Raw genomic sequence first — 26,114 nt, 5'->3', positions numbered from 1 at the left:
GTTTTCTCGGCGAGATTGTGTGAGACAGATTTGTGATAGCACCGTTTGTGTATAGCACATGTAAAATGTCAATACCAGATGGCAACTACAGTATTTCCACATAATTTTTTCTCAGAGAACATGTTCATGAAATGTTGTGTTGTCTCCTTGCACAGAATTCATATTTTACGGTATAGTGTAATCTGTGGCTTTATACCGTAAGATGTTAAACAGGTATGTTTGTTTTTATCACATTGTATGACAGCTGGAGCTCATGTTTGCTGAATGAAGGGGGTGAAAGGCGTTCCGGTGTTGTGATTATGAAGATGGGAGTGAGAAAGTTGGTTATGGGTTAAACATTCCAGGCCAGGTAGTGGTGGAGATGACAGATGTAAAGACATGGTAGGGTTGATGCCTTCATGGGTGGGAAGTTGGCTATAATGAGAGGGCCATAGCAGATACCGACTTTGATGGACAGTGTCACGTCTGCGCCATTTAGTTCTGTTACAAGGGTTTCCTGCAGAGGAAGGTAGGCTGCAATATGGTAAAATAGAACGAAAAACATGATCGAGATGGGTCTTTTACTTTACTATTACTATTACTTTACTATTACTTTACTTTAATGTGACATTGTGTAGTTTTTACTCCACTACAGCTAATTACTACTACTGCAGATTTAGTATAGATAGATAGATAGATAGATAGATAGATAGATAGATAGATAGATAGATAGATAGATAGATAGATAGATAGATAGATAGGAGATTCAAGCATCCAGTAGCAGCATCCAAACATACATTGAACATACATTATAATTAACCTATAACACATGTCATAAATATTAGGATTATACTGGGGTTCAGGTGTTTTAATTCATATAGTGTGTGTGTGTCCTGTCTTTTGCATATCTCGTGCACTTCCCTTATTTGGCCTCTGATTTACTGAGGCTGGCAGGGAGAGATAATTATAAATCAATAGTACAAGACAGGAGAGATAGGCTAGGGAAGTACCATTTGGATATGAAACATAATGCTCATTACTGAGCAGAAAACCAAAAAAGGATGTTATGATATTATCTGTATCAGGGACAGCCCATTAAAAAAAAGTATAAGAACCTGTAACCCCCTTTTTGTGTGTTGCGCTGTTAAACGCTCCTTCTTGTACAAAAACAATAAATTCAACTTTGATACTTTGAATCCAGTCTTCCATATTTAAGGGTTTTTCTTTAAAAAATCCCATAACAAACACAGTAACCATACATTGAAATTAACCTGAGATAGATCTAAAATAAATTTAAATATGTACAGAGAGATTAAACATTTGTAGCGAAATTTAAACATTTGCATAGGATTTAAATATGTTAGAGTTAACCCGTGCTAATCTATACAAAACTATATAAAAAACAGAAAGTGGCCGTAGAAATAAAAAATGTTTGATACAAATAGAAAACTGTATAAAAAATAGATCTAAAATCACTCTGTCCGGCCTGAATGGAAGGAGCCTTAATCAGTATCACTGGTAACACCTGTGTTTACCCCGCTAGTGTGAAAGTGTGAATTATAGATGACACTATCTAGCAGTACATAAAGTAGTGATGCTTACATCAGTATTATAATCCAATAATATAATATATAACTTATCACAGAATGGGTGCTTCTGCATAATAATTTCTTTTTTTTGTTATGTAATATATTTAGATGCTACTTGTAAGTCTGCTTATTTCACATTTTAGTTTTAACAGAATATTTCCACACTGTGGTACTGTGGGAGTGGCAGCCTAAAGATTAGAGAAGTGAGCTTGTGACGGGAAGGTCGATGATTCCCTCCCACTGTAATGGAAGTTTTCAGTGTTCTTGCTTTATCCTCTGTGTCTACTATGACACAAATCCTCCAGTAAACTTCAGCTTTGCAACTGTGTGTATGTTAAAGTCAAAGCAGTGACTCTCAATAATAATAATAAGCTAATCTTCATACACACACAATAACAATTTGTTGTTCTGTATCTTGCCTATTAACACTTCGACTGAACTAGATGACCCGAGCCACAGCCACCCCTCCTCAGTATCTAATATTTACATTTTTTAATTATCCACTGTATATCACAGCAGAATAACTGGCTCTATCAAATCACTAAAGAAGGGAAGTTATAAAAAAGCATATACAGTAGACCTGGTAATAAAACAATGTATATCACAAATAAAACTCTTAAATTATAACTCATGGCAAGTGACATGTGCAAAATCATTTATTTTTGTTACCACCTTTCAACAAACGGTATCAGATCTGAAGCATAAGCTTTGCAAATATACACAAAAAAGAAAAATCAAACATATCATGATTTAATTGTGACACGGGTGTAACAAATACGTCTTGTAGAAAAGAAAAAAAAATATTAAAAAAAAAATATTTTCAAAAGCAATTTCAAGTGCTGTGATATATATAATAACGCCAATGTAAGTCATAAAACGGATCCAAAATACTGAATTGGCATTTATGAGCAATACTTGAAACTATAGTTTAAAACGTTACTGCACTTCAAGCTGATTTAAAACATTCTTGCAACAACAACAAAAAAAGAAGAAAAAGAAATATGACTTCATTCTTTCTGCGCCTGTTTAGCTTTCACTTGCTGCACTCAATCTTAAAAACTTAAATTCTTCATATAGTAAAGTGACCTTCAGTACAAACTTGCTTTTTATCTTTGTAAACTCTGCGTTTAGCTACTTCAACCTACTTATCCTCGGTGAGAGTATTGACCTACGTAAATATACAGTGCAGTCTAATTCTATATTATGTGTCAGTACACAGAGAGCTGGGTGGATGCAGGTAAGGCTGCCACAGTGGTACTGTAAAGGTGGGAGGTGAAGGCATCAGTGTGATTTGCAGCAGTGGGATAACACCAAGTTGAGTGACGACATCATCATCTTTGTACTACGACGACATCGGCAAGCAGAGCGACTAGTCGGCTTCGTCTTTCAGAGTGAACCTGGAATAAACAGAAGGATGAAAATGGAATAAAAACCGGCTGTGACTTCAATCGTTGAACACTTTGAACTATAGATGGATAGCAGCGGATAGAGTTTATGCTTTAGGAGTGGCTTGGTTTGAATTAATGGTTTAAAACATCATTAACCCAAGCTGACTGCAGCTTCTGCTCCTCGTCAGTGAGGAAACTATGAAAGTTTTGCAGCCGCCTGCAAACTCAACACATGAACTGAAATGCAGTCTGGAGAAAGTTCAATGTGCTCCGCTCACCATTCTGTGACACCGGAAATCAGGTCAAGCTGAGCCAACTCGATCTGCACCTAAAGAACAGGAATGACATATTAACGTGTGTATAAGCAGAGACCAAGGGAACACTTTAAACATGCAATGAATGTAAGTTGGCTAGCACTAGTATACAGCCAGGTCTCAGACCGACCTGTCCAATGACGTCGCGGCTCCTGAACGAGGCCGAGTTATTCTTCACTGATACACTGAGGCGTCTGAATTTTGCCTCATCCACAGGCAGACCATACTCGAACCTTGAAGAAATTGACAAAAAAACACGATCAGATGCGAACACTAACGAACCCGGACAGGAATTACAAAGGCGATACAGTTAGTTCATTACCTCTCATTGTATTCTGGGTTGAGGTCTCGTTTCTTCACTGCCGTCTTCCTCTTGGTGGCCTTACTTTTGTCTGGCAGCAGCATGAGGGAAACATAGCTGTCCACACCATCCTTACCTTGAGACAACAGACCTCTGTGCACAGAACAAGAAAGCATATCTTCCATAATTTTACACTTTAAAGTAGAATCATATCAAACAGTTATTATAGCAGTATAATCCTTGTACATATATTATTTTTTAATTTAAGCTGTCATCAACAATGTCCTCATTTTGTTAAACTGCAGGTCTTTCTTATGGGGCACATACATGTTTTTTTTAAACATATTAAAACTATTTTTATCAAGTTACACTGATTCGTCAAGATGTGGCAACTAAAGTCAATAAAATCCAACCTTTCAGTATACAGACGTGTCTAAATGAACGGTCAGCATTCCTGAATATGAGACATCATATCATTCCCCCTGTGGACTGTGTTAAGTTAGATGCTGCAGCATGGCGAGCTCAAAGCTAAAGCTGGTGTTGAAGTTGTGCCATTATAATATCTAATGGAAAACAATCTTGAAATAATATCTGAATATCTGAAGACTTCAAGTAAGTATGATTTTGCAAACAGTACGTAATTGACGAGGACACAATCTGACGTGTTTTGGTGTAAGGAAGCAGACCTGCAGGCATGGACGACGACGCTGAGCTGTTTCTCCTGCGAAGCATATGACAGAGACAGCTTCACCTGTCCATTTCCAGGACCAGGGGCAGCACAGGGCAGAGTCCCTGCACTGATCAGATCCACCATTTTGGACTCTAGAATCTATCGAAAACAGAAAAAATCGTTTTTCTTTTAATTGAATAGTTTTTTAATACTAAACATCATGTATGTGTGTGTGGATAGATGAGTTTACTTTCTCACCTTGAGTTCAGCCCTCAGCAGGATCTGACTCTCCGGTAAGGCTCCATCCAGATGGAACCACTGATCCAGGACCAGCTCTGGCTCTGCAAGCAGATCCTTGACCAGTACCACCAGAGATCCCATTGGCTGGTCCCAACCACTGGACAACTGTGATGCAAGAGAGAAGAGAGAGAGAATTTTAAAAAATCACTCTGCTGTTAGATGTGAGATTGAAATCCTTCCAACTAAAGAATGTGAATAATTGTCTTGCCTTTAAAATAAGCATCTGTTTTTTAGGGTCCTGGACCGGAAAGTAGAAAGATTCATTCCACTGAGGGTTGGTACTGCGGTCACACACCTTAAAGGAGATGATGAAAAAATATAGTAGAGTTATTGCACTAATAATTCATCTATCAGACTGATTATGGAGCACCGTGCTGTAAGAATCTCACTTTGGTTTTGTATGTTGTTTCACCCAGAACAAGCTCAGCTCCTGCTTTGGGTTCCTTTCCACTCTTCTTCAACTATCGAGAAAGACAGAGCAGCAAGTTTGATTATATGAGGAAACATTTTTATGGTCTACTGCCAGTATGTAAATAAACTGCAGGTGACTTACAGGTAATGAATGTGCTCTCTCGATATGTACAAAGAGCAGAGCAGCGGCGGGGACAGCTTTGTTCTGATAAGATTGCAGAGTCTGAAGCTGCAGTACCTGCGACATGAAGCACAGCCAGTCAAGCCTGATAATTATGTTGCCATAAAAGTGTGTGTGTGTGTTGGAATGTGACTTAACAGCATTATCTAGGAGGAGACAGTTCAGTAGTCCACGTTTAAAAAAAAATTGTTGAATCAGCTGTGTGAGGCTAAACGTTCGTAAGGACCGACCTGGTCAAGTGTGACTGAATGTGACACTGTAGGAACCCATTCCAGTATCAAGTGAACCCGCCCGGACTTCACATCTTTTAGAGTGTACCACTGCAAAAGAGACAAAGTTAGAGTGAAAGAAGCAGGGCAACACCTTTTGGCAGCAAGAAGATTAGAAACCACATAGAAACAATTATTGACAAACCTGATCTGTGTACTGGGATCTGATGACCTCATTTAGCTGAACACTGAATCTGTGAACATCAAATTTGACAAGATTTTAAAGTCTTACTACCAGAAACAAAGATTTCCTGCATTTAATCTAATAAAAGCAGCAGAAAAGTTAATGCTGATCACTTCAGGTATGTGTAAATATTTCATAAATACACCCACAATTTTAAAAAGGTTTAAAAGTTTACACTATGAATGGCTTCTATTTCTTTCTTTAGCATGCTGGTCCTGAACGAAATTACAAAATTATTATTTTTTTTATTTTACTTTTTTACTTGATCTGTAATAAAACAGAAAGATTTATTTATTTTATGCATTCTTGCATTCCAGAGCAAAATTATGTCAAAGTCACAGATGTAATGCTGTTAAAATTCTTACCAAGCAGATCAGCGTACACAGGACGTGACCTTTCAAACTGGAGCACTAATATAAGTTACTTATTAAACTATACTGACAAGTAAACATGAAACACACCTGCCAAGGAAGTCATCGGCGTCTAAATCCTTATCAAACGCTTCAAATTTGATCTCCTGGTTGCCGTGTCCACTCAAAACCACCTGTTAAAAACAAACAAAAACACATATTTGTACAAAATACTACACATGTAGTGAAATCCAGATAGTCAGTGATACTTAAACCGAAAGATGCTTCATACCTCATACATTTCATTCCACGTCGGGTTGAGATTCTCCTTGATAACATGGCTCTTAAATGCGACTTGCCCTATGTTGATCTTGACATAGGGGTCACTCTTGCCTTTCACCATGCCACCCATCAGGTTATCTTTGGCCACCAGATTCTGAGCCTCCAGCAGGTGAATCCTCAGCAGCCCCTGCAGGATGAAGAGCGCAAGTGTTACATACTACAGACAAGAAGCCTGCGTACATGAGAGGATACCAAGAGTGTGCAAAGCTATCATCAAAGTGAAAAGGAGACTACTTTGAAGAAATTAAATATAAAACATACTTTGGTATGTTTTACTCCGAACCTCTGAGACTGGAAATCCTTTTTTTTTTTTTATTCTAGCTGGCATGACACACAAGATATTTAAAGACAAGAGGAAGTGGTACATTCACAGAGGAGTTATTCAGAAAAACCCACGTGACAGGACGAGACCCAGCAGCATCAACTCATGCAAATGGAGGACAATGAATGACTGGCAAGACATCAATGTATTGTCAATGTGATCAATTATCAGAAACATAGTGCTGATGGAACACTGGACCTGACATCTTTTATGCTCTCCACTATAACAATACACCCTAACACCATAAAGTGTTCACTTTGACAGAGAGGTGGAAGAGCCTGCACCTTACTGTACACTGCTAACATCGGTGTTTCCTTCTCGTTTCAAATAATGCAAATACACAAAAAAAAAGAACAGTGAAGAACAAATAATAGTGTACAGCAGGTGGACGCTTATTATTCAACTTCCACTATGTTAACCAAGGCAACCTACTAAACCCACCTCTTTACCGAAGTCCTGGCTGGGGTCAGTGTGTGGTGGAAGAACAGCTTTGGGGATTTCTGTGACCTCCGCCGGCCCCACGGTGTCAACAGGAAGACCAGTCACTGTGGCATGAGCAAGGTTGTCTAAACCGGAACTACACACAAGCACACACAAATTTAATTTATTTCCATTCTTCCATTGTATGGATATTTGATGAAATATGGCCTGGTGGAACTCACTCCTCTGTCTGTATCTGCTGAGGTTCAAAGCTTCCTTTAACTGCTGCCTCTGGCAGTGACGGATGCTCTTCTGGATCTGTTGGTTCCTCCACCAGCTGACCAAAATTGCATGAAGGTTATTAAAGGGTGCAAGTAGACGGGGTTAAACATAACGACAAACTGACAATGTGCTACGACTCACTGCAGCAGCAGGGAATGGATCAAGTGTGGTGTGAGTGGCAGCTGGTTCAGCGGGTGTAGCGTCTTCTGTGGAGGCTGGAGCGTCTGCTTCTGCTGCTTCAAACTGGCTGGATTCTGCCACCAATCTGAAGATACATAATTACACTTTGAATAACACCAACGGTCTGCAGAGTTCTGATGTCAAAAATCCGGCTCACGACACTCACTCATGCGTGGGCTCCTCTGAGCTTTTTTCATCCTCCATGACTGCTTTGAACGTGGGCTCAGAGGGAATCTCTTCCTTCGTTGCAGCAGTCACAGAGGGCTGTGGAGCTTCAGTCATCCTCGAGCTCAGGATCTGTCAATAATACATTTGCAGCTGGTTGTTATAAATGAGTATAAATGACAATGGATATATTCACCTACGTGCGTGCGTTCTCCTACCTTGAGTTCAGCCCTCAGTAGGATCTGACTTTCAGGTAAGGCTCCATCCAGGGGCATCCACTGGTCCATGACCAGCTCCGGTTCAGAGAGCAGCTCTCTCACAGGGACTACGAGAGATCCCATAGGCTGGTCCCATGCACTTGACAACTACAGCAGATAAGGACACGTTTATAATGTCAGTCAGAGGTGGAGATGTTCCTTTAAATGCTTCCTCTGAGCAGCGTGAGACACACACATACATACACCCACCTTCACTATGAGCATCTCCTCTCTGGGGTCGCGAACCAAATAGTAGAATGACTCATTCCACTGAGGTGATCTGGAGCGATCACATACCTTCAGATAGAAAAAGAGACGGCGTGAGTTGGTTGAGGATATGTAGTCATTGCACGAGTTGTTTCTCCTTTGAAATAGATTCAATCGTGTCCTCTTCAATGCCACCAGTGGGGGGCGCCAGGTTTGTTCTTCTTCAAATTCTAAATATAGCAGCTTTGAGTAATTTATCCCAGAGGAATTTAAACCATTTACCACATACTTGTTTGGTTTCTGTGAAACTGTGAGAGAGACTTTATCGTGACATTACACTGCCTAAACATTTAACTGATAAAACAAAAAAAAAACAGAAGATGAAATGAAATTATAGTTGCAAACTAAGGGTGCGTGCTTGTCATAATGAGTTTATTACCAGTCTCATACCTTGGTTTTGTAAGTTGTGTTACCAAACACAAGCTCAGCTGCAGCCTTGGGCTCCTTTCCACTTTTCTTAAACTGGACATAGAAAAACAAAAAGTGCAAAAAAATGATGTGAATAGTTTGAATACACTATCTGTAATTAATCCAAAAATGGGTTGAACATGTCTGACTTGCACTCCCTGCATCTTATAAACCAACAACAGTTACTGTTGCCCAGCAAACCACAACTATTCCTCAGTTTTATTTTATTTCAATCCAGCACAACAAACAATATCTTAATTAGAAGTAGAAGGTTTAATATTATGTGCTTTGTCTATCTAAAACTCCAACATGTGTTTTTCAGTTTAACAAATTACATGGGACTTACAGGCAATGAGTGTGCTCTGTCCAAATAAACAAAGAGCAGGGCTGTGGAGGGAACGGCCTTGTTGTGGTAAGACTGTAGAGACTGCATCTGCATCACCTGCAGCAGAGAATCGAATCAAAAATACATCACAGTGACTCAGCACTGATGCGCGTAGTGAACTGAGCAGGAGATCATATTCGGAAAAAGGACAAATGTGGGAGGAATAAGCGGCGCAAAAGATACAGATTAGAAATATGTCAAACAAACAAATCACTAACTTGATCCAAGGTGGCGTTATGAGACACTGCTGGTACCCACTCCAGTATCAGGCGAACACGTCCAGACTTCACGTCATTTAGGGTGTACCACTGAAACAGAGACATACGCTTACTGAATTAAAGCCAATGCTTACACCACGGGAATAACTCTGATGGAATAGAGCAGTACTAACCTGGTCTGTGTACTGGGATTGGATGATGTCTGCCACACTGATTTTGAATCTGGAAACATTTTTGCACATTTTAGACAATGTCACACGTTAAATGGACGATCTGTAAATCTGTAGTGTAGTGAAACCCGACTCGAAAAAATGCTGTACAACATTGTTGAGCTGAGAAACAATGATTGAAAGTAATTTTTCCATAAATCAAACTCCACCACATGATCTGTCTTACCTGCCCAGGAAGTCATCTTTGTCCATGTCTTTATCATACAGCTCTACTTGCACCTCCTGTCCTGACTGAGGCCTCAGCACCATCTGAGAGACAACATGAAGTATTATCATTCATTTAAAATCATGCTCGGAGCAAATCAACTCACACATTCCTTCGTACGCACCTCGTACATCTCGTTCCAGACCGGGTTGAGATTCCCGTCGATTACCTTGCTCTTAAACGCAAACTCTCCGACATTGATCTTGGCATAGGGGTCACTCTTGCCCTTTATCAAACCACCCATCATTTTATCTTTGGCAACCAGAGTCTGGGCCTCCATGAGGATGATTCTCAGCAGCCCCTACAGGAAGGGATCAGTTAACTTTGTATCGATACGTTTTTGTTTTTTCCTGTCCTGTTGCATGTATCTTCTACTGTAGATCATTATTTTGTGATGTTACCTCGCTGGCAAAGCCGAGGTCTGGGGAAGTGTGAGGAGGTTGTGCTACAGCAGGGATTGGTGATTCTTCCTCCTCCACCTTCTCCTCAATCACATCAGCTGCTGTTTCCTTCACGTCATCATCTTCACGTGAGGTTACCGAAGAGACAACAGTCTCTGTGGGAGGAACGTCTACTGAACTTGACCTGAGAATACAAAGAGTAGCAATAAAAAAACATGTTAAAGAAAAAGGAGAAACTGGAAGTAAGGGCAGACCTTTTGAATGAACTCAGCTCACCTCAGCACTGTGTCTGTCTCCTGTTTTTGCGGAGCAGGGGAAGGGTCTGACACTGAAGTGACCTTAACCTTGTCAGTGGCCCCTGGACATTTGCTAGGAATCAGCATCTGCAATTGAGTTGAGACTATTATTATTTCACGTTGTTAACCAGCTGGTATATATCAATATAAGCACATACAAAATGTAAGAACTGCCTCAAATGTCTTATGAGCAAATAAAAGTGAAAATGTGGGTAAAACAGATATGAAAGAAACAGTAAGACATGTTACACATAGTTACACAGAGTAAAGGAAATATAGATACAGACAAAAATAAAAACTCAAAGACAGGCTTCTGGCTGCCGGCCCTAATCAGCAGAGCAGTTACTGCACCTGTTAGAATGTCAGTGGGAAATGCTGACAGAGAGAGAGAGAAAATGCTGAGACCACCCCTCGAACAGGAAGGATTTCTGGCCAAACCGTATTTCCAATCATTGAACCGAAATCACTGGGAGCATCCTGAGCCCTTCCTGAACGTCTACATAGTTATTTTGTGTTGATAAAGTGAAGAAATCTGACCTTTACAGCGATTCAAAGAAGCGTTACTTTCCTCGCCTTTTTAACATGGCAGTCTCTTTGAAAAGTAATAGCACGGGATTCGGAACCAAAATGCACGTCATAGCTTGCTCGCTATGGGGAGGCACTCGGCACTAATTATAAAACAAACAAGAGAAAACTACGGATGGACAATTCTTCTACCTTGAGTTCGGCTCTCAGAAGAACCTGACTCTCAGGTGAGGCTCCATCCAGATGGAACCACTGGTCTAGGACCAGCTCTGGTTCAGAGAGCAGCTCTTTGATAGGCACCACCAGGGAACCAAGGGGCAAGGTCCAGCTGTGGGATAGCTGGAGAAATACAATGCAGTATGTTAGCATGGGAGTTTTATTTTGGTATATATCAGAGATCACACTGTTTGCATCTGTATCTTATGTATCATTATGCACCAAAGCCATCATACCTTAACGACAAGAATATCTTCTCTGGGGTCTTGAACAAGGAAGCAGAATGCTTCATTCCACTGAGGTGATGTGGTCCGATCACACACCTTTGAAGATGCAAGAGTTGGTCAGTATTACTTACAGATATTCTGTCACTCTTGTGAATGTGAATGAGGGAATGAGGTTTGAGGTCTTACGGTGGTTTTCCGAGATATTTTTCCAAGAGTAACATCTGCTCCCACTTTTGGATCCTTGCCACTCTTCTTAACCTGTTGAGAGACACACAGACAGCAAAAATAAAGGCGGACGAATTATAAACATGAATTGCTTCTCCTGACATCATCCTTAACATCAGTATTAAAAGACTTACTGGTAAGCGATCTGCTTGCTCAATAAAAACAAACAGTAAGCCTGCAGAGGGAACTGTCTTATTTTGGTAGGACTGTCTGGAATAGAACTGAAGAACCTGCAGACACGTGAAAGAATCAGTCAGTGTGGATCCAACTTACAAGCAAAGGGTACATTAATGTGGTGCGACTTATCTGGGAGTATTGACCTGGTCCAATCTGTCTGACTCGGAAGCTTTTGGAACCCATTCCAGCACCAGATGAACTCGACCAGACTTCACATCACTGAGATTGTACCACTGAAAAGAGAAGAGGAAATATTACTACAGTCCCACTCTTTGGAGCTAAACTTGCAGAAATGTGTTTGGCAACAAAGATCCCACCTGATCGGTGTACTGAGAATCGATGATGTCCTTCAGACTGATCTTCAGCCTGTATGTTGGTAAATACGAAATTAGAATGCATCTTTAATGAATCCATTCATCTTATTTGATCATTTAATTATCTTATTGCATTGTTGTACCTGCCCATGAAGTCATCCTTCATGTCCATGTCTTTATCAAACACCTCCACATGCAGCTCCTGGCCAGGCAGCTCGGTAAGAATCACCTGAGGGTTGAACAAAGTTGCGAATTTCAAAGGACTACATGTATGTATGTATGTATGTATGTGTTTGTGTGTGAGTAACTTGTGTGTGTTCTTTGTGTTCTTTCAATAAGCTGTTTACCTCATACATCTCATTCCAAGTGGGGTTAAGATTGCTCTTGATAACCTGACTTGTGAATGTTTCACCCCCAATGTTGATCTTGACATAGGGGTCACTCTTGCCTTTTACCATGCCCCCCATCAGGTTATCTTTTGGAACAAGGTTCTGCCCGGCCAATACGTGAATTCTAAGCAGCCCCTGAAAAAAATACAAACTCATTAGAATATGTGTAATTCCTAAGTCTAAGTCATTAATGCGCAGTCCTCTATTACCTCTGTGGCAAAGCTAGGATGAGGGGACGTCTGCTGGGGCAGTAGTTTGGACAGTCCAGCCTCCAGATTAGATGACACATCAGATGGAATACGTTCCTCATCTAACCACAGGACCTATATTATAAAAGAAAAGAGAAGAGACAGAAAAAAAACAAAGTGACTAATATCCCAAATTTCCATTACAGATACCATTACACATCAAAAAAGGTTCTACCAAAATCAAATTTTATGTTTAATAACCTCCCACATCGTTCTTGATGTTTTAATTTACTTTCTAGTGTATCCATCAGACATTAAATGTCCTTATGCAGTACAGGATTAGTGACTGGGTCCTGCCATTTACCCTGAGAACTGTGTTGATGTAGATACGACTGGCAGATCCGGCATTGTCCAACTGGAACCATTGGTCCAGAGAAAGATTCGAATTGGACAGTAGACGGGACAGCGGGATAGTCAGACTGCCCAAAGTCTGCACACGGTCAGCGTCCTTCACCTGATTTGGTTTAACATGAAGAAAAGCCAAAATAAGAACACACGTTTGGCTTTCAGAATACCAAACATGAAGGGCAGAGTAGATAGTCTTATAGGCTGTTACCTGAATGTCTATGTCCTGCTTGCGTGGATCCTGGATAAAGAAGGTAAACGCTTCCTCCCACTCTGGATTAACGGTTGTGTAACAAGTCTAAAGCCAAGAATAAATAAGATGCATATAAAGTAGAACTAAAAGAAACAACCAGCAGTATTATAATAAGCTTTCCCAGCAGATATACCTTGCTCTCTCTTGTGATGTCTTGCACAGACAACTGCACCATGGGATTGGGCTCTTTATTTCCCTTCTTCATCTAAAAGACACAGTTAAAGGCAAATATGACTACAAAGTAAGGCATGTGAGCAATGGCATTCTGTAATCAAGAGCAGAGCAAAAAATAGACTTATCTACCATTCTGACAACATGAGGTGGATGTGAATAATAGTGTGTATAGGGTGCCATAGCAACAGCACAAATAAATAACAGGAAGCACCGTACCACGTGGCAGAACATGGAAGTTTAAAAGAAACCACAAAGACTGAGTTCATCCTAAATATTTTGCCACTGCTGCTCCATTTTGTGTGATAAGCACAGCAGCAGGTAGCACAGTGGGACATGCCTTGGATAAAGTTAGCCACACTCATACACACTACAATAGAATGCACAGGGCTTAGAGGCCAATGCTGCAGCTTTGAGGAATGTCAGGCAGGTGGCAGTTACGGTTCTGCCTCATTTCAACCACACACACACACACACACACACACACACACACACACAGGAAGCCGCTCTGAGCCAGGCACGAACACAGGGTAGAGATATTTGACTCACAGGAAGTGCCTCAGCCTTGTCCAGATACACAACCAAAATGGCTGAAGACGGTGGATCACCAGCCTTGCTGGTGATGCTTTCATTCCTCTTCAGGGTCTAGAGGAGAATTATCAAATATGTAGTTTTATAAATAAATAATGGAACACAAATATCCACTTTAGAAGAAGCACTTTAGAATAATATATCAGGAGAAATGACTCATTCAAACCTGCTCTAGTTGATCAGTGCTAGCCAGCAAGGACAACCACTCCAGCCTGAAATGAACCCGTCCTGACGGAGTGTCTTTTAAAGTGAACCACTGTGGAGGCAGACATACATTTACAAAAAAAACCCAAAGATCAACACATTGCTTATAGAAACCGTGACTGAAATCACAACACCTTACTTACATCATCCACAACTATGGACTTCTTGACAATGCCCAAATCCAATTTGGTCCTACATGGGGAGGAAGAGAGCAAGACAGAATTAAATAAAAAAAAGATGAAAGAGCAAATGTATTGATGAAAATAAAAAAGGATAATAGTACAATTATATGTTTCCAAAAAGAGGTTGTGTGTTGTCTCCATCTGGCCATGAAAGGTGACAGATGAAAGGTGACAATGCGAGATTAAACATAAGCAGACAAGAGACATGAACTATGCATATGTACCTGCCCAGGAAATCATCCTGGTCTGGGTCTTTGTCATATACCTCCACCTCCAACTCTTGACCAGGCACTTCGTGGACTATGACCTGATGTACCAGACACATACAAGGACATGAAGACTGACGATTTGTATGGAAGCTAGCCGTGGGCCTCATTTGGCCATGAATGAAAATGAACAGTGCTGTAACAGTCTAGACCTTCAAATACAGAACAGAGTGAAATGATACATGATTTGAGTCTTTAAACACCTTTACACGTGGAGTAATGATGACACAAACTTCAAACATTTCATAAAACTCTTGTTACCTCATACATCTCTTCCCACTTGGGAGAATGTGTATTGTCAATATGTTTGGAGGTGAAGGTCTGAGGGCCAACCCTCAGTATGGCATAGGGGTCAGACAAGCCAGCCATAACCCCTTTCACATAGTTGTCCCCGGCTACTAGATTCTGTGCCTCCAGTAGGTGGATGCGTACCACTCCCTAAAAGAAAGAAAAAGTGGATATAGGGTGTTGACTGAGATGTGAATGTATATATGTATATTCTCTTTCATATATCTTGTCTGTAGTCTGTTCATATTCAGGCTTTACCCTGGGCAAAGGAGAGCGTAGCTGGGCTACATGCAGGCCCTGAACCAGGGGGACAACCAGGCGGTTGGGCAGCACCAAGAAGGAGGCAATGGCATCCATAATCATGCTATCAGACATGATACTGAGACAAAAGAGAAATGGCATTTCAACGGAAATGTACAGCTGTATTCTCTATTGACTATTCACTGTATAATGAAACCCACACATTAATAAAACATTGTGAGGTTCTGTTAACTTTAAGGTTGTGGCTATCACTGAAGTGTAAACCACTGAAAGGTTATCTCAGCATGACTCACTTCAGTCCAGGGATGTCCAACAAATTAGTTAGTCCGGTCCAATTGATGTCCAGTTTCTGGGAAGAGATAAGACAGAGGAATGTGCTGAATGTAGCGAATAAATCAGGACCGTTGAGAAATCAATAGCTTGAAAGGCACACGGGACTATTCTTGGATACATGATAGTCACAGGAATGGGGGATGAGGGCCAACGAGAAAAGGACAAATGGAGGTGAGTGGAGATGGACGTACAGGTCTCTTGATGAAAAACATGGTGACCGCACCCACTATGGGCACGTCTCCGATAAGAGGCTCCAGGATTACACGCATCATCCCATGTAGCTGAAGACAGAAGCAGAACGCACGTTTGTGAAAACCATGGATGAATGCTTAAAAAATGGCAGATTATCTGCATTTTGCTGTTCCCTTTAGCTGGGCTTTGTATTAATGACATGTTACTCTGACAGACCTGTATTCCTTTGACTCCAGCTTTGCAAAAGTATCTCTTCACCTCAACGTTGATCTCTACGTTGCCAACATAGCTGAGGACGCAAGAACAAAAGTGTCACTTTCAATCGTGCCTTCTAGTCTAGAGGTGACTCACAAAGAGGAATTAATAAACCTTCACCTAATATACAGATCAAGCAGAACTTGGCCTTTGTCGTTCTCTGTGTGTGCCTTGATCCCTACGACCTTCATGGCCTGGAGCAAACAGAAAAACACACTTTGTTTGCACGATATAAACACCATGCATAATTTGTGTCGAATATTTACGCCAGTATCGTGTCGTAGTTGAGCTTTCAGTGGCATCACCTTGTCTCCCATGTCCACTTTTGTGAAGCTGAGGGTCTGGAGGTGGGTACTTGAGGCTCGGATAGATGGTGCGATGGTTTCCACCAGAAGCTTCTCAAGGTATTGGCCAACAAAGGGCCACACCTGCTGCAGCACCTAGGCAGGCCAGCAACAACGTGCTTGGTTAGAAGCTGCTTTTATTAGTATGACACAACTTGACATACAATGTTGGCCCCTGTAACCAGAGACAACTTTTTGAACTTGTCATTTTAGCCACATAGCAACAAAACTATCTGTCAAATGCCTTGGCTTCCATAAGCAATAACGGGAGAACGACAGAGACAGCTGTCAGCTGTGGCCATTTGGGTCTCCTGAGCCATTGGTCAGCTACTTTGGTGCCAGAGAGCCACAATGAATCCTGTGAATACTGTGCACTACACGTGATGACCTTTTACACAGTGTGGCTACATAAACACGTGAAGTCTTTATTTCTTCAGGGGAAAAAAGCAGAGGCACTGTACACTTGTGTGAAGCCCAGAGTTGGTTTTCAGTCTGGCATAAGTGGAGAGTGAGTCATCGGCTCCAGTGAAGGATGAAGCCTGAATAACGAGGAAATCTGCTGACCTCCCCCTCAAGTAACAAATCTCAAACCACTGCTTTGTCTGGCTCTCTGGCACTGAGATCCCGTGGTCTTGTTAGTGTGAATACTTTTATTTCTGCGCATCTGTTTTAATGGTCTTAGTTTCTCTGAGCTACAAAAGCAAATGGGGGTTGGGGAGAGGGGGGACAATGGCTGCAGTTTTATTTAGTTTAGGGGGCTGAGCAGCTCCTCCCTCTTCCTGCGGGGCCTGCCAGCAATGAAATGGAAATGTTGAGGGTTGCCTGGCAGTGGGCCTGCTCTCTGCAGTACAGACAAAGTGGCTACACTAACTGGGGGTGTGGCCTTTTTCTGGAACATAGCAGCAACAGCAGCCGTGCTACCATCTATCAGCCAGCAGCAGCTATTAAGGCAGCAGACTGCACAGACGTCAGTCAGCACAACAGCTGGACAACTGAGCAGACAAACGCTGTGTTTGTTGTGGGCTTAATTTAGAAGGGAGGAGAAAAAAAAAAGCAATATCTTTTTCTGCAGGTGGCCATATGGTGGAGCAAAATATGAAAACAGTTTTTACCTTATTCAGCCACTCAACCTTTTCAACATCTGGGAAGTTGACCTGGAGGAAAAACAATGAGGGTACATGTTGGTGAAAACACAACAGGATAGGGAAATCATTCAGCCGATGTTGCTGCAGGTCTGGAAATGTCATCAAAAGCACTATATCATCCTGCACCGGGTTTTTAGATTGAGCAAATATTTCTAGAACAAAAAAAAGGTAAACAGGATTAACAGATCAAATTTGAACATGTTATTTTCTATGCATACTGGAGAGCGACACCAGAGAGCAACAGGGTGATGCCCCCCTTTACAAATACTTTAATGTGGTGTTGTGCACGCTGTGTGGTTATGCAAGCAATCACTGTAATCACTAGGTGAAAAAAAAAGTGATCCACAGGAGCTGGGTGTGGCTAGATGTTTTGAGTCAAAACAGCCCCATGTGGGTTTCTGCATTTTCATTTTGGGTGCATATATACTCTCAGGATGTATGACATGCAAATCAAGAGCTTTATACTAACAAAATAAAATTTCCAGCCACCCTTTAGGTAATACTGAATAAAGAGGTAAAGGGTTGGAGTGTTGTTGTTGCAACGCACTCCATGAATTTCCCCATAATCCTTTCAAACAAGTTTAGTCTTGACATGAAACAAACATGGAAACTGCTTTAGCAGAAATAATGTGGGAGCAAATTGCATGAAACAAAAAGAGGAACTTCTGCACTCCTGGTGGCACGCATGTTACAATCAGGACTTCATTGGTGACTTCAAGAGCAGTGTTCCTAAACCCTTTCTCATATAAACCTAAAATTACAAGTTTGATCATCCTACAAACGTTTCCACAATAAAAGTTGACAATATTAAAAGACTGGAGTGATGCCATCAGTTTAAAAATAGGCCATGACTGTGCTGGTTTACTGGAAACACACTCTTTGTCACAATCCTCGGTATACTACTTCATGATATTATGATTTAAGGACTCCCTGCTGTGTACCTTGCTGTATGTGATATGTATCATACTATAGGTCAATGTGGATTTTTTTTTGGTAAGTATTTGTGATGGTAGAAGACACGTTGACTGTTGCGGGGTCATATCTCACCCACGCAGGCAGATCTCTCTTGATCTTGGACACTTTCCTGGATGTGTACTCCTCCTCGTTGCTGATGAACTGTATGGCTGATTTCAGGCGTGCCTCTTTGGCTTCTCGGGCATGTTTCCATCCCGTGTACACCATCATCCCGAACACCAACAGACTGGTGCTAACCCGGTAGTAACCAGCCAGGTAGACGGGTAGCAATGCTCCAAGACATTTCCCAAATGTCCAGAGCACCGCGACGGCACTTATCCCCTTGGGTTTGGGAGCTTCAGCCTCCGCGGAACACAGCGCCTTCTTCTCGGCGTCGCTTGCGCTCGGACTCTCGGCGCCCTTGGACTCACCCGGCTCGGTTTTGTCGCTTTGCATAGTGGTATCTTCTGAAGCAGTAATCTCACTATTACGTTATGGTTGTATAAAGAAAAAAAAGTGAAAAATTAACGTTAAATTGTTACTTTTAACGTTTCATTTCTGCAGCATGCCACAGCTTGAACAGACGTGTCGGTGCTCGTTGCGCCCCTGGGCTTCTACTTCACCATTCTTCTCATCTTCGTTCCGGATTTTAAAGTTGTTGATGGTGAATTGGAGCAAGTTTTTTTTACTGAACAAGCAGAGGTCCAGAGGAAGTGACTGACACGAAGTTCTGGTCCTCACCGAGTCCCGTTATCTGGATGAAAACACGCCCACTGTCTGGAAAAAAACGCATATGTGACTCTTTCACTGCTGCGTCAAGACGCAGTCCTCAGACTGCTGGTAATAAGCATTATTACTGCAGCATTACGGCACTGTGGGTGTTCATTCAAATGCAGTGTCTAATAAAAAAAGTAACCTGCAGCTATATTTTTAAAAGATGAAAACACAGTGATCCAAGCTGTCCATCTCTGTTTGTTTTAAAAACAGCAGACTGGGCACTCTCCTCCAATCCCCCTAAATCCGGTGTGAGGCCATCATCTCGGGCTTGCACAAACACCGACTTGTTTGCACAGCCACACGGATATGTGGCTACTGAAGAAGCAGTGTGTGTGTGTGTGTGTGTGTGTGTGTGTGTGTGTGTGCGTGCATTCAAGTTTACACAATGCGACTCCACCTAAATAACTCAAGCAATGGGATGTCACAGTGTGAATATTTTACCTCTGGACATATCTGACCTGTGCATGCATGCAAAGAAACAGATGATGACAATATTAATTGTTGAGTGTTAGTTATTGTTTTGTTTTTTTAATGTGCAAAGTACCAAAGTTAATTTACACCATAACAATCCACAAAAATAGAAACACAAACTGTCCCCAACAAGCGTGGCAGGACAGTCTTGCAGAAATGGTTCAAACAGTGTAGATGATCTCATGTATTTACAATTTGTTGCCTTTTTTTTTTGGTGCCAGTTTGAAAAGATCCCTTTGGTACAAAAGGCTGTTCACACATCAGTAAAGTCAGTCTGTAGGAAAAAAATGCATTTGAGATGATGCCACAGAACACAGGGTGAGGGAGAGATGTCCTTATCCTGCCCTCTGGTGGAGACGTTATAGGTACAGACAGTCACTGTTCAATAATACAACATAAAAGAAGAGCATCAATGTTAAAAACCCCTGTTCAGGATGCTACAGTCTGACTTATGGGTACTACAGTCCTGTAAGCAGTTAGTGAGGCAGAGTGGTGATCCTCATGCTCTGACTCGCAATGGGGTACGACACCATCGGGGTGGTGGCGTGACTCATGGTGATGCCAGGCAGAGGCTGTGTCATGGACACTGCCACCGGTGCCACGGATACAGCCACCGGTGCCATAGACACAGGTGGTGCCATCCCTTGAGCGATGGTCTGTGCGAGGGCGGCTGAGAGGGGGGTGATCTCAGGGTTGAGGTGGGGCGGAGGGGCCGAGGGCGGGGCGGCATTTGACGGGGGTGCTGCGGGGGCGCCGGTAGGAGCGACCAGGTCTTGCTGGGTGACGGGACGAGGCTGCAGTCCGGCGCTGCTGAGGGTGGTGTGAGTCTGGGCGATGCCGTGATTGTAGGAGCTTACTGCACCCACAGGGGGCGCCAGACTCTGCTCAGTGGGTGCAGGGGTGGAAGACAGCGTCATCACCTTGGCCTGGCTTCGGAACTGGGCGTTCTGCTCCAGGAGAACCTCATTGGTGGCAATGAGATTTGAGACCTGAGGCACACACACATGACACACACGAGACACACATGAGACATGGATCAGAAAATATGTTTATGTTTGTTTTTTGTAATGTTTTGTCTGATCAACCTTCTAAAAACCAAAGTTATTTAGTTTAGTTAGTTCAGTTTCACATAAGGTGGAGAAAAGCTGTAAACATCCATTATTTAGGATATTTATTTGGGAAATTACTCAAAAAATTAATTATTTATCAAAATAGTTTATGTCGACTGACTAGACTAATTGCCTCAGCTTTGCTTCAAACGTCCTGTCCTAATAGCAAATGGCTTGATCTGTTGTCTTTTCCTTTTCATGAAGACGTTAACTTGATATGCTGGTCCTCAGATGCTGTGGTATTTTTATTTTTAGAACAATCCTGTGTTGGACTGAAATCTGCAGTTGTATCTGTTATTAGCTATCAAAACATTTAGATTTGAAATACTATTTATGTAGGAGCAGCTTATCACATCTGTATAAATTCATACTAGGATACCTCCAAGATCCAAATAATGTTTTAGTTGTTAATGTTTTTTTGTCAATCTCTCATTCTAACCTGCTTCTTCAACTCTTCTACTCTCTTCCTCAGCAGGGAGTTTTCCTCCTCCAGGAACCTGTACTCCAGGGGACGTGGTGGCAACGCGGCTTGGACTCCCAGCTCATAGTGCCCACCTCCACTCCCATCTGCCAGACGCAGGCCCTCCAACCGCCGCCTCTTAAACTGTAGAGCTGTGTGGTCCATAGAGGCTTCCAGGGAGCCAGGATCAAAGAGCCCACTTTCAAGTAGGGGGTCATACACTGAGCATGAGCTCCTGTCATATCGCCTTTGCCCTGCAGAACTTATGGACAGGCAACCACTCATCCCACCTACACCTACACCCCCAACGCCTGCGATACCTGGATCTCTGCAACCACCCAGGCTGGGGCAGCCCATCCCCATCATATTACTTCCACCTCCACCTCCTACAAGTCCTTGCATTCCTCCGCAGGCAACTCCTCCTCCAACACCTATCCCTCCCCCAGCATTCACCATTCCACTGGCACCTGGCCCCACAACACCACCCACTCCAACCCTGGAAGGCTCATATTCGTAGTCTTTTTTCACATGCCGAAATTTACATTTATTGCCCCTCTGGCACTCCCCCTTCAGGAAGTCTCTGCAGATAGGGACCTCCCCACGGCTGTGGGGGAGATCCATGGGGGACAGGCCCAGTCGTGCTGCAACTTTCCCTCTTAGTCTGGGGGGTAGCTCTCCTGTTTTCTTGTAATAGTCCTCATCTTCTTTAGAGCCATGGACAAAGCGGCAGTTGGAGCGCATGCACTCTTTATTCTGGTGGTCATGACAGAAGATGAATTCGTTCTTTTGCACGCCCAAGTCTGGCACCTCATTAAAGTCTGGGTGTCTAAACCGGCAGCGCTTCCCTCTCTTGCAGACATTGCGTATGAAGTCTCTGCAGACGCCGTCCAACGCCAGTCCCCCACCTTGGCCCCCACCTCCACCATTCCCACAGCTGTTGCCATTCCCAAGCGCTCCTCCTCCCCCCATGCTCCCAGAACCAGAGATGTTGCCTCCAACACTTCCTCCTGAACCTCCTCTGCCCTCCGTTGAGCCACCTGCCAAACCGGACCCAGGTCCTACTTCCTCACCCAGATTACCAGCACTCCCACCACCACCTGACAGGTAGGAACTGTCCCGGTCAGGCATGGCGCTCTGCCCAGCGCGAGGAGAAAACGGCACTCATGTGTGTAGGGGTGGTGGGGGGCTGACGTGACCTGGAAAACATTGACATAAAAAAAGGTAAAGAAGTCATGAATAGCTTTTTCTTCTTTGGAGTAATGCAAAGATTAAAAACAACAGTAACTTTAGGAGTACAGTTAATATGTATGTAAACGATGCTGGGAGTGAGAGCTGAAACATTATGACATAACATCCTGAGCACGGTTTGCATCCTGGGTGAGGAGGTGGAGGTGGTGCAGGACTACAGCTACTTGGGGCGTGCACCTGGATAACAGACAGAGTCAGAGACAGAGCAGACTCTACTTTCTGAGGAAGCTTGGGTCCTTTAATGTGTGAAGTAAGATGTTGCTTGTTTTATCAGTCTGTTGTTGCAAGTGCAGTCTTCTTTGCAGCCATCTGCTGGAGCAGCGGTAGCAAGAAGGCTGGTTCTGTGCTGGGGACTGCTCAGGAGCCCCTGCAGCTGCTCGTGGCAAGAAGGATGCTCCACAAACTTCTCAGTATCATGGACAACTAGAAAATTCCTGCAGAGTGACGAGTGGGCTGTTGCCGGGGGTCTTAGCATGTTAGGAATTAACATGTATTTGATTCTTAGTGGCTAAAAATTAATGGCTAGCGCTAACGCCGGCCCTAATCAGCAGAGCAGTTACTGCACTTGTTAGAATGTCAGTTGGAATTGCTGACAAAGATGCTGAGACCACCCCTTGAACAGGAAGGATTTCTGGCCAAACTGTATTTCCAATCATTGAACCGGCTTAACTTTGAGAATCATGAGCCCTTCCTGAACGTCTACATAGTTATTTTGTGTCGATAAAGTGAAGAACTGTGACCTTTAGAGCGATTCAAAGAAGCGTTACTTCTGCTTTCCTCCAGAAATGTTCCCACCTTTTTAACATGGCAGTCTATGAGGCTGTGGATGGATGTTGCTCGCGCATCTTTGTGTGTTACGCCAAAACTATAAGGCCGACAGCTTTAGCAGACGAATGTGAGTGAGAAGACAAATTTTCCTACGTTTCTATGTATAAATCATGTCTGTAGTGGGGCATTTGAGGCCACAGTAGTCGATTACGTTTTATTTTTTCACTGACTTTTCTCTCTGCTCCTCACTCTAGCTGATGATGTCATCCACTCTAGCTCAAACATTCCGCGCCATACACATCCACTATGAACCCAGAAATTTGAGTAAAAACCTGCTCAACTTTAAGCCTTGATAGTTTAAAAACGGTAAAAGCTGTCGATGAGTGTTAGTCAATCCCTGAAGAGAAGGCAAGAGTACCTACATTTTAAAGTTTAAATGAAGTCTCTCGGTGAAAGTATGCCAGTGCAGTTCGTTGTTGAAAATGTCTCCCAAATGTTTTCTTTTTTCCTCAGGCTTTCCCATTCATTCCTATGGGAAAAAACGAGTCAGCTACTTCCAACTGCTATTCCTCTGTATAATCTGTGCAGAGAGAGGAGACTCAGTCTGTAACAGCTGATTCCATAATTGCACTCTCTCCAATTAAGTCACATTTGCACAAGTTATTGCACATGAGTCCATTATGTATATATTTTAAAGGGTAGAACCATATGTTCTTCCTCCTTAGAGTATCTATCTATCTATCTATCTATCTATCTATCTATCTATCTATCTATCTATCTATCTATGAATGAGGCGAGGCTGAAGCAGTAACACGTGACAACACCTGGTAAATATTGGCTTGTTGTTGTTGTTGTTGTTGTCTCTGGTTTTGTGAGCAGCAACAACGACACAGAATAAACAGCTGGCTTCAAATCATTTTCATAGTTATCCGCGTGCAAAATAAAGCTCGTGAGCTTTCTTAATAAAAGTCTGCGAGCTCGCGGCACTACTATTTCCAGGCTCGCGCGAACGTTACCTGTGGGGCTAACCTGTGCTAAAGGCTAATGTTGTTCTTACCAAAAACTGAGACAATGAGCAGGTCCGGAGAACAACACGCTCCACGCGGAGACACGTCCTGGTGCACACTGAAAATCACGAGCTGTGTGTGTGTCTGTGTGTGTCTGTGTGTGTCTGTGTGTGTGTGTGTGTGTGTGTTTTTAGGCCCCGTGTCTGTTTACCACTCTCCTTGCAGCTTCTTCATCTTCTTCTTTGGTGTTTTACAGCAGTCTGCATCCTTATAGTTGCATATATCGCCCTCTTCTGGACTTTACTTCTTTACTACTTCATTTCCCTTTTTTAAATTCTTTTTAATTAACCCAGTTAAAACAAGATATCCCATGATGATGATGTTCCTCCCTTCTCTACATTTCCCACATTCTGTTATACTCTTGACACTTTTCTCTGCCATCATCTCTTCCCTTTCATATCCATGACATTCAACCATCACATGCTCCACTGTCTCTCTCTCCACACATCTACATAGACCAGTTGGATGTTGAGTGTGCTATTCAATCTACTGTGCAACACCCCACCTCTCCTACTTCTTCTTGTAGTTTATATAAATGTCTCCCCCTTTCCCTGGAATTTCCAATATTGTTTCCACTGATTGATTATAATCTTTCCATATTAAACTTTTTCCTTCTGCTTTTGATCTTTTTTTTTTTTCATTTCCACCTCCTCTTTCTTTACCGCCTCCTTTGCCATTTTATCTGCTTTGATTCCCCTGTATATCCCTACATGAGCTGGTACCCACATGATGTTATTTCCCTCCCCTGCTGTGCTAATCTGGATGTTCTCAACAGTATTTCATATAATATTTCCTGATGTGTTTTTGCTGCCCTGTTTTTTAATGCTCAAGAGTGATGAGATTGAATCGCTACATATGATTATCTTCCTTCACTCATTCTATTGCCAATACTATTGCACATACCTACACTTAAATGATCTGAAGTTCTTTTTAATACTTTGTTATTATGACTGGTAAACCACCACTGCTGCACTTGTTGCTCCTGTTTTTGATTCTTTTGATCCGTCTGTATATAAGTAAATATATTCCCCATACTTTTCATCTGTATAGTTCTTTGTAAAATTCTTGTACCAGGTCCACTGTTTTATTTCTTCTTTTGATGTCCCATATTTTTAGATCTGAATTCTATTTCCTGTATTTTTAGTTGCTCTACTATTCCCTCACTGACCCACCCAAAGCTTGATTTTTGCTCTTTCCCCTTTTTTCCCAACACATCTCCAAGCCTCTCTTTGTTGGATGCTCTTCATTATGTCCTTTTAAATGTATCCAGTAATTGGCTATTGGCAGCTTTCTCCAGAAGAAGTCAATCTTCTTGCCTGCCCTCTAGTTGTGATTTTGTGAATTGCATCTAAAAATTTCACCGCCTCCTTTGCCATTTATCTGCTTTGATTCCCCTGTATATCCCTACATGAGCTGGTACCCACATGAGTTATTTCCCCCCTGCGTGCTAATCTGGATGTTCTCAACAGTATTTCATATAATATTTCCTGATGTGTTTTTGCTGCCCTGTTTTTTAATCTCAAGAGTGATGAGATTGAATCGCTACAATGATTACTTCCTATCCACCCTGTCATTGCCAAACATTGCACATAGCTACACACTTAAATGATCTGAAGTCTTTTTAATACTTTGTTATTATGACTGGGAACCACCACTGCTGCACCTGTTGCTCCTGTTTTTGATTCTTTTGATCCGTCTGTATATAAGTACATATATTCCCCATACTTTTCATCTGTATAGTTCTTTGTAAAATTCTTGTACCAGGTCCACTGTTTTATTTCTTCTTTTGATGTCC

The 26,114-nt window shown here is 42.3% G+C and overlaps 2 protein-coding genes across 4 annotated transcripts; both read right to left on the bottom strand.

The window, feature by feature from the left end:
• Positions 1-2,206: 2,206 nt before the first annotated feature.
• On the bottom strand, positions 2,207-19,182 carry esyt1b (extended synaptotagmin-like protein 1b). The gene is made up of 52 exons (XM_019276734.2): positions 18,513-19,182; positions 17,433-17,474; positions 16,282-16,416; positions 16,097-16,170; positions 15,938-16,010; positions 15,721-15,810; positions 15,490-15,545; positions 15,194-15,314; positions 14,909-15,085; positions 14,606-14,688; positions 14,343-14,391; positions 14,162-14,251; positions 13,954-14,049; positions 13,367-13,438; positions 13,192-13,278; positions 12,940-13,089; positions 12,597-12,710; positions 12,346-12,522; positions 12,142-12,227; positions 12,002-12,050; positions 11,828-11,917; positions 11,642-11,737; positions 11,469-11,540; positions 11,292-11,378; positions 11,032-11,178; positions 10,295-10,401; positions 10,019-10,202; positions 9,742-9,918; positions 9,579-9,661; positions 9,356-9,404; positions 9,183-9,272; positions 8,926-9,021; positions 8,562-8,633; positions 8,115-8,201; positions 7,866-8,012; positions 7,649-7,779; positions 7,444-7,567; positions 7,263-7,357; positions 7,042-7,177; positions 6,229-6,405; positions 6,048-6,130; positions 5,548-5,596; positions 5,364-5,453; positions 5,095-5,190; positions 4,931-5,002; positions 4,750-4,836; positions 4,500-4,646; positions 4,258-4,400; positions 3,593-3,724; positions 3,401-3,503; positions 3,235-3,284; positions 2,207-2,965 (listed from the first exon to the last, which is right to left on the bottom strand). The coding sequence occupies exons 1-52, from the start codon at positions 18,873-18,875 to the stop codon at positions 2,938-2,940; spliced, it is 5,511 nt and encodes a 1,836-aa protein (XP_019132279.2). The 5' UTR covers positions 18,876-19,182; the 3' UTR covers positions 2,207-2,937.
• Positions 19,183-19,697: 515 nt separating this feature from the next.
• zc3h10 (zinc finger CCCH-type containing 10) lies at positions 19,698-24,546 on the bottom strand. Of its 3 annotated transcripts, XM_027279275.1 has the most exons (4): positions 24,310-24,464; positions 23,675-23,781; positions 21,216-22,432; positions 19,698-20,656 (listed from the first exon to the last, which is right to left on the bottom strand). In XM_027279275.1, the coding sequence occupies exons 3-4, from the start codon at positions 22,362-22,364 to the stop codon at positions 20,144-20,146; spliced, it is 1,662 nt and encodes a 553-aa protein (XP_027135076.1). In that variant the 5' UTR covers positions 22,365-22,432; positions 23,675-23,781; positions 24,310-24,464; the 3' UTR covers positions 19,698-20,143. The 3 variants fall into 3 exon arrangements, with proteins under 3 accessions (XP_027135076.1, XP_019132216.2, XP_010744530.3); XM_019276671.2 differs by lacking the exons at positions 23,675-23,781; positions 24,310-24,464 and adding an exon at positions 24,471-24,546; XM_010746228.3 differs by lacking the exon at positions 23,675-23,781.
• Between the last annotated feature and the right edge of the window lie 1,568 nt (positions 24,547-26,114).

This window comes from Larimichthys crocea, chromosome VI, assembly GCF_000972845.2.
Source record: "Larimichthys crocea isolate SSNF chromosome VI, L_crocea_2.0, whole genome shotgun sequence".
NCBI lineage: Eukaryota > Metazoa > Chordata > Actinopteri > Sciaenidae > Larimichthys > Larimichthys crocea.
The sequence above is the reverse complement of the archived record's forward strand: the minus strand, read 5'-3'. Positions and strand labels throughout refer to the sequence as shown.

Excerpts from the sequence above, each read along its gene's own strand:
- esyt1b (XM_019276734.2), bottom strand. The coding sequence starts at position 18,875 with ATGCAAAGCGACAAAACCGAGCCGGGTGAGTCCAAGGGCGCCGAGAGT. Across the intron at positions 9,919-10,018 it reads ACCTCGGCTTTGCCAGCGAG|GGGCTGCTGAGAATCATCCT; the intron begins GTAACATCACAA and ends CCCTTCCTGTAG. Across the intron at positions 3,725-4,257 it reads GTCGTCGTCCATGCCTGCAG|AGGTCTGTTGTCTCAAGGTA; the intron begins GTCTGCTTCCTT and ends TTCTGTGCACAG.
- zc3h10 (XM_019276671.2), bottom strand. The coding sequence starts at position 22,364 with ATGCCTGACCGGGACAGTTCCTACCTGTCAGGTGGTGGTGGGAGTGCT. Across the intron at positions 20,657-21,215 it reads TAGAAGAGTTGAAGAAGCAG|GTCTCAAATCTCATTGCCAC; the intron begins GTTAGAATGAGA and ends TGTGTGCCTCAG.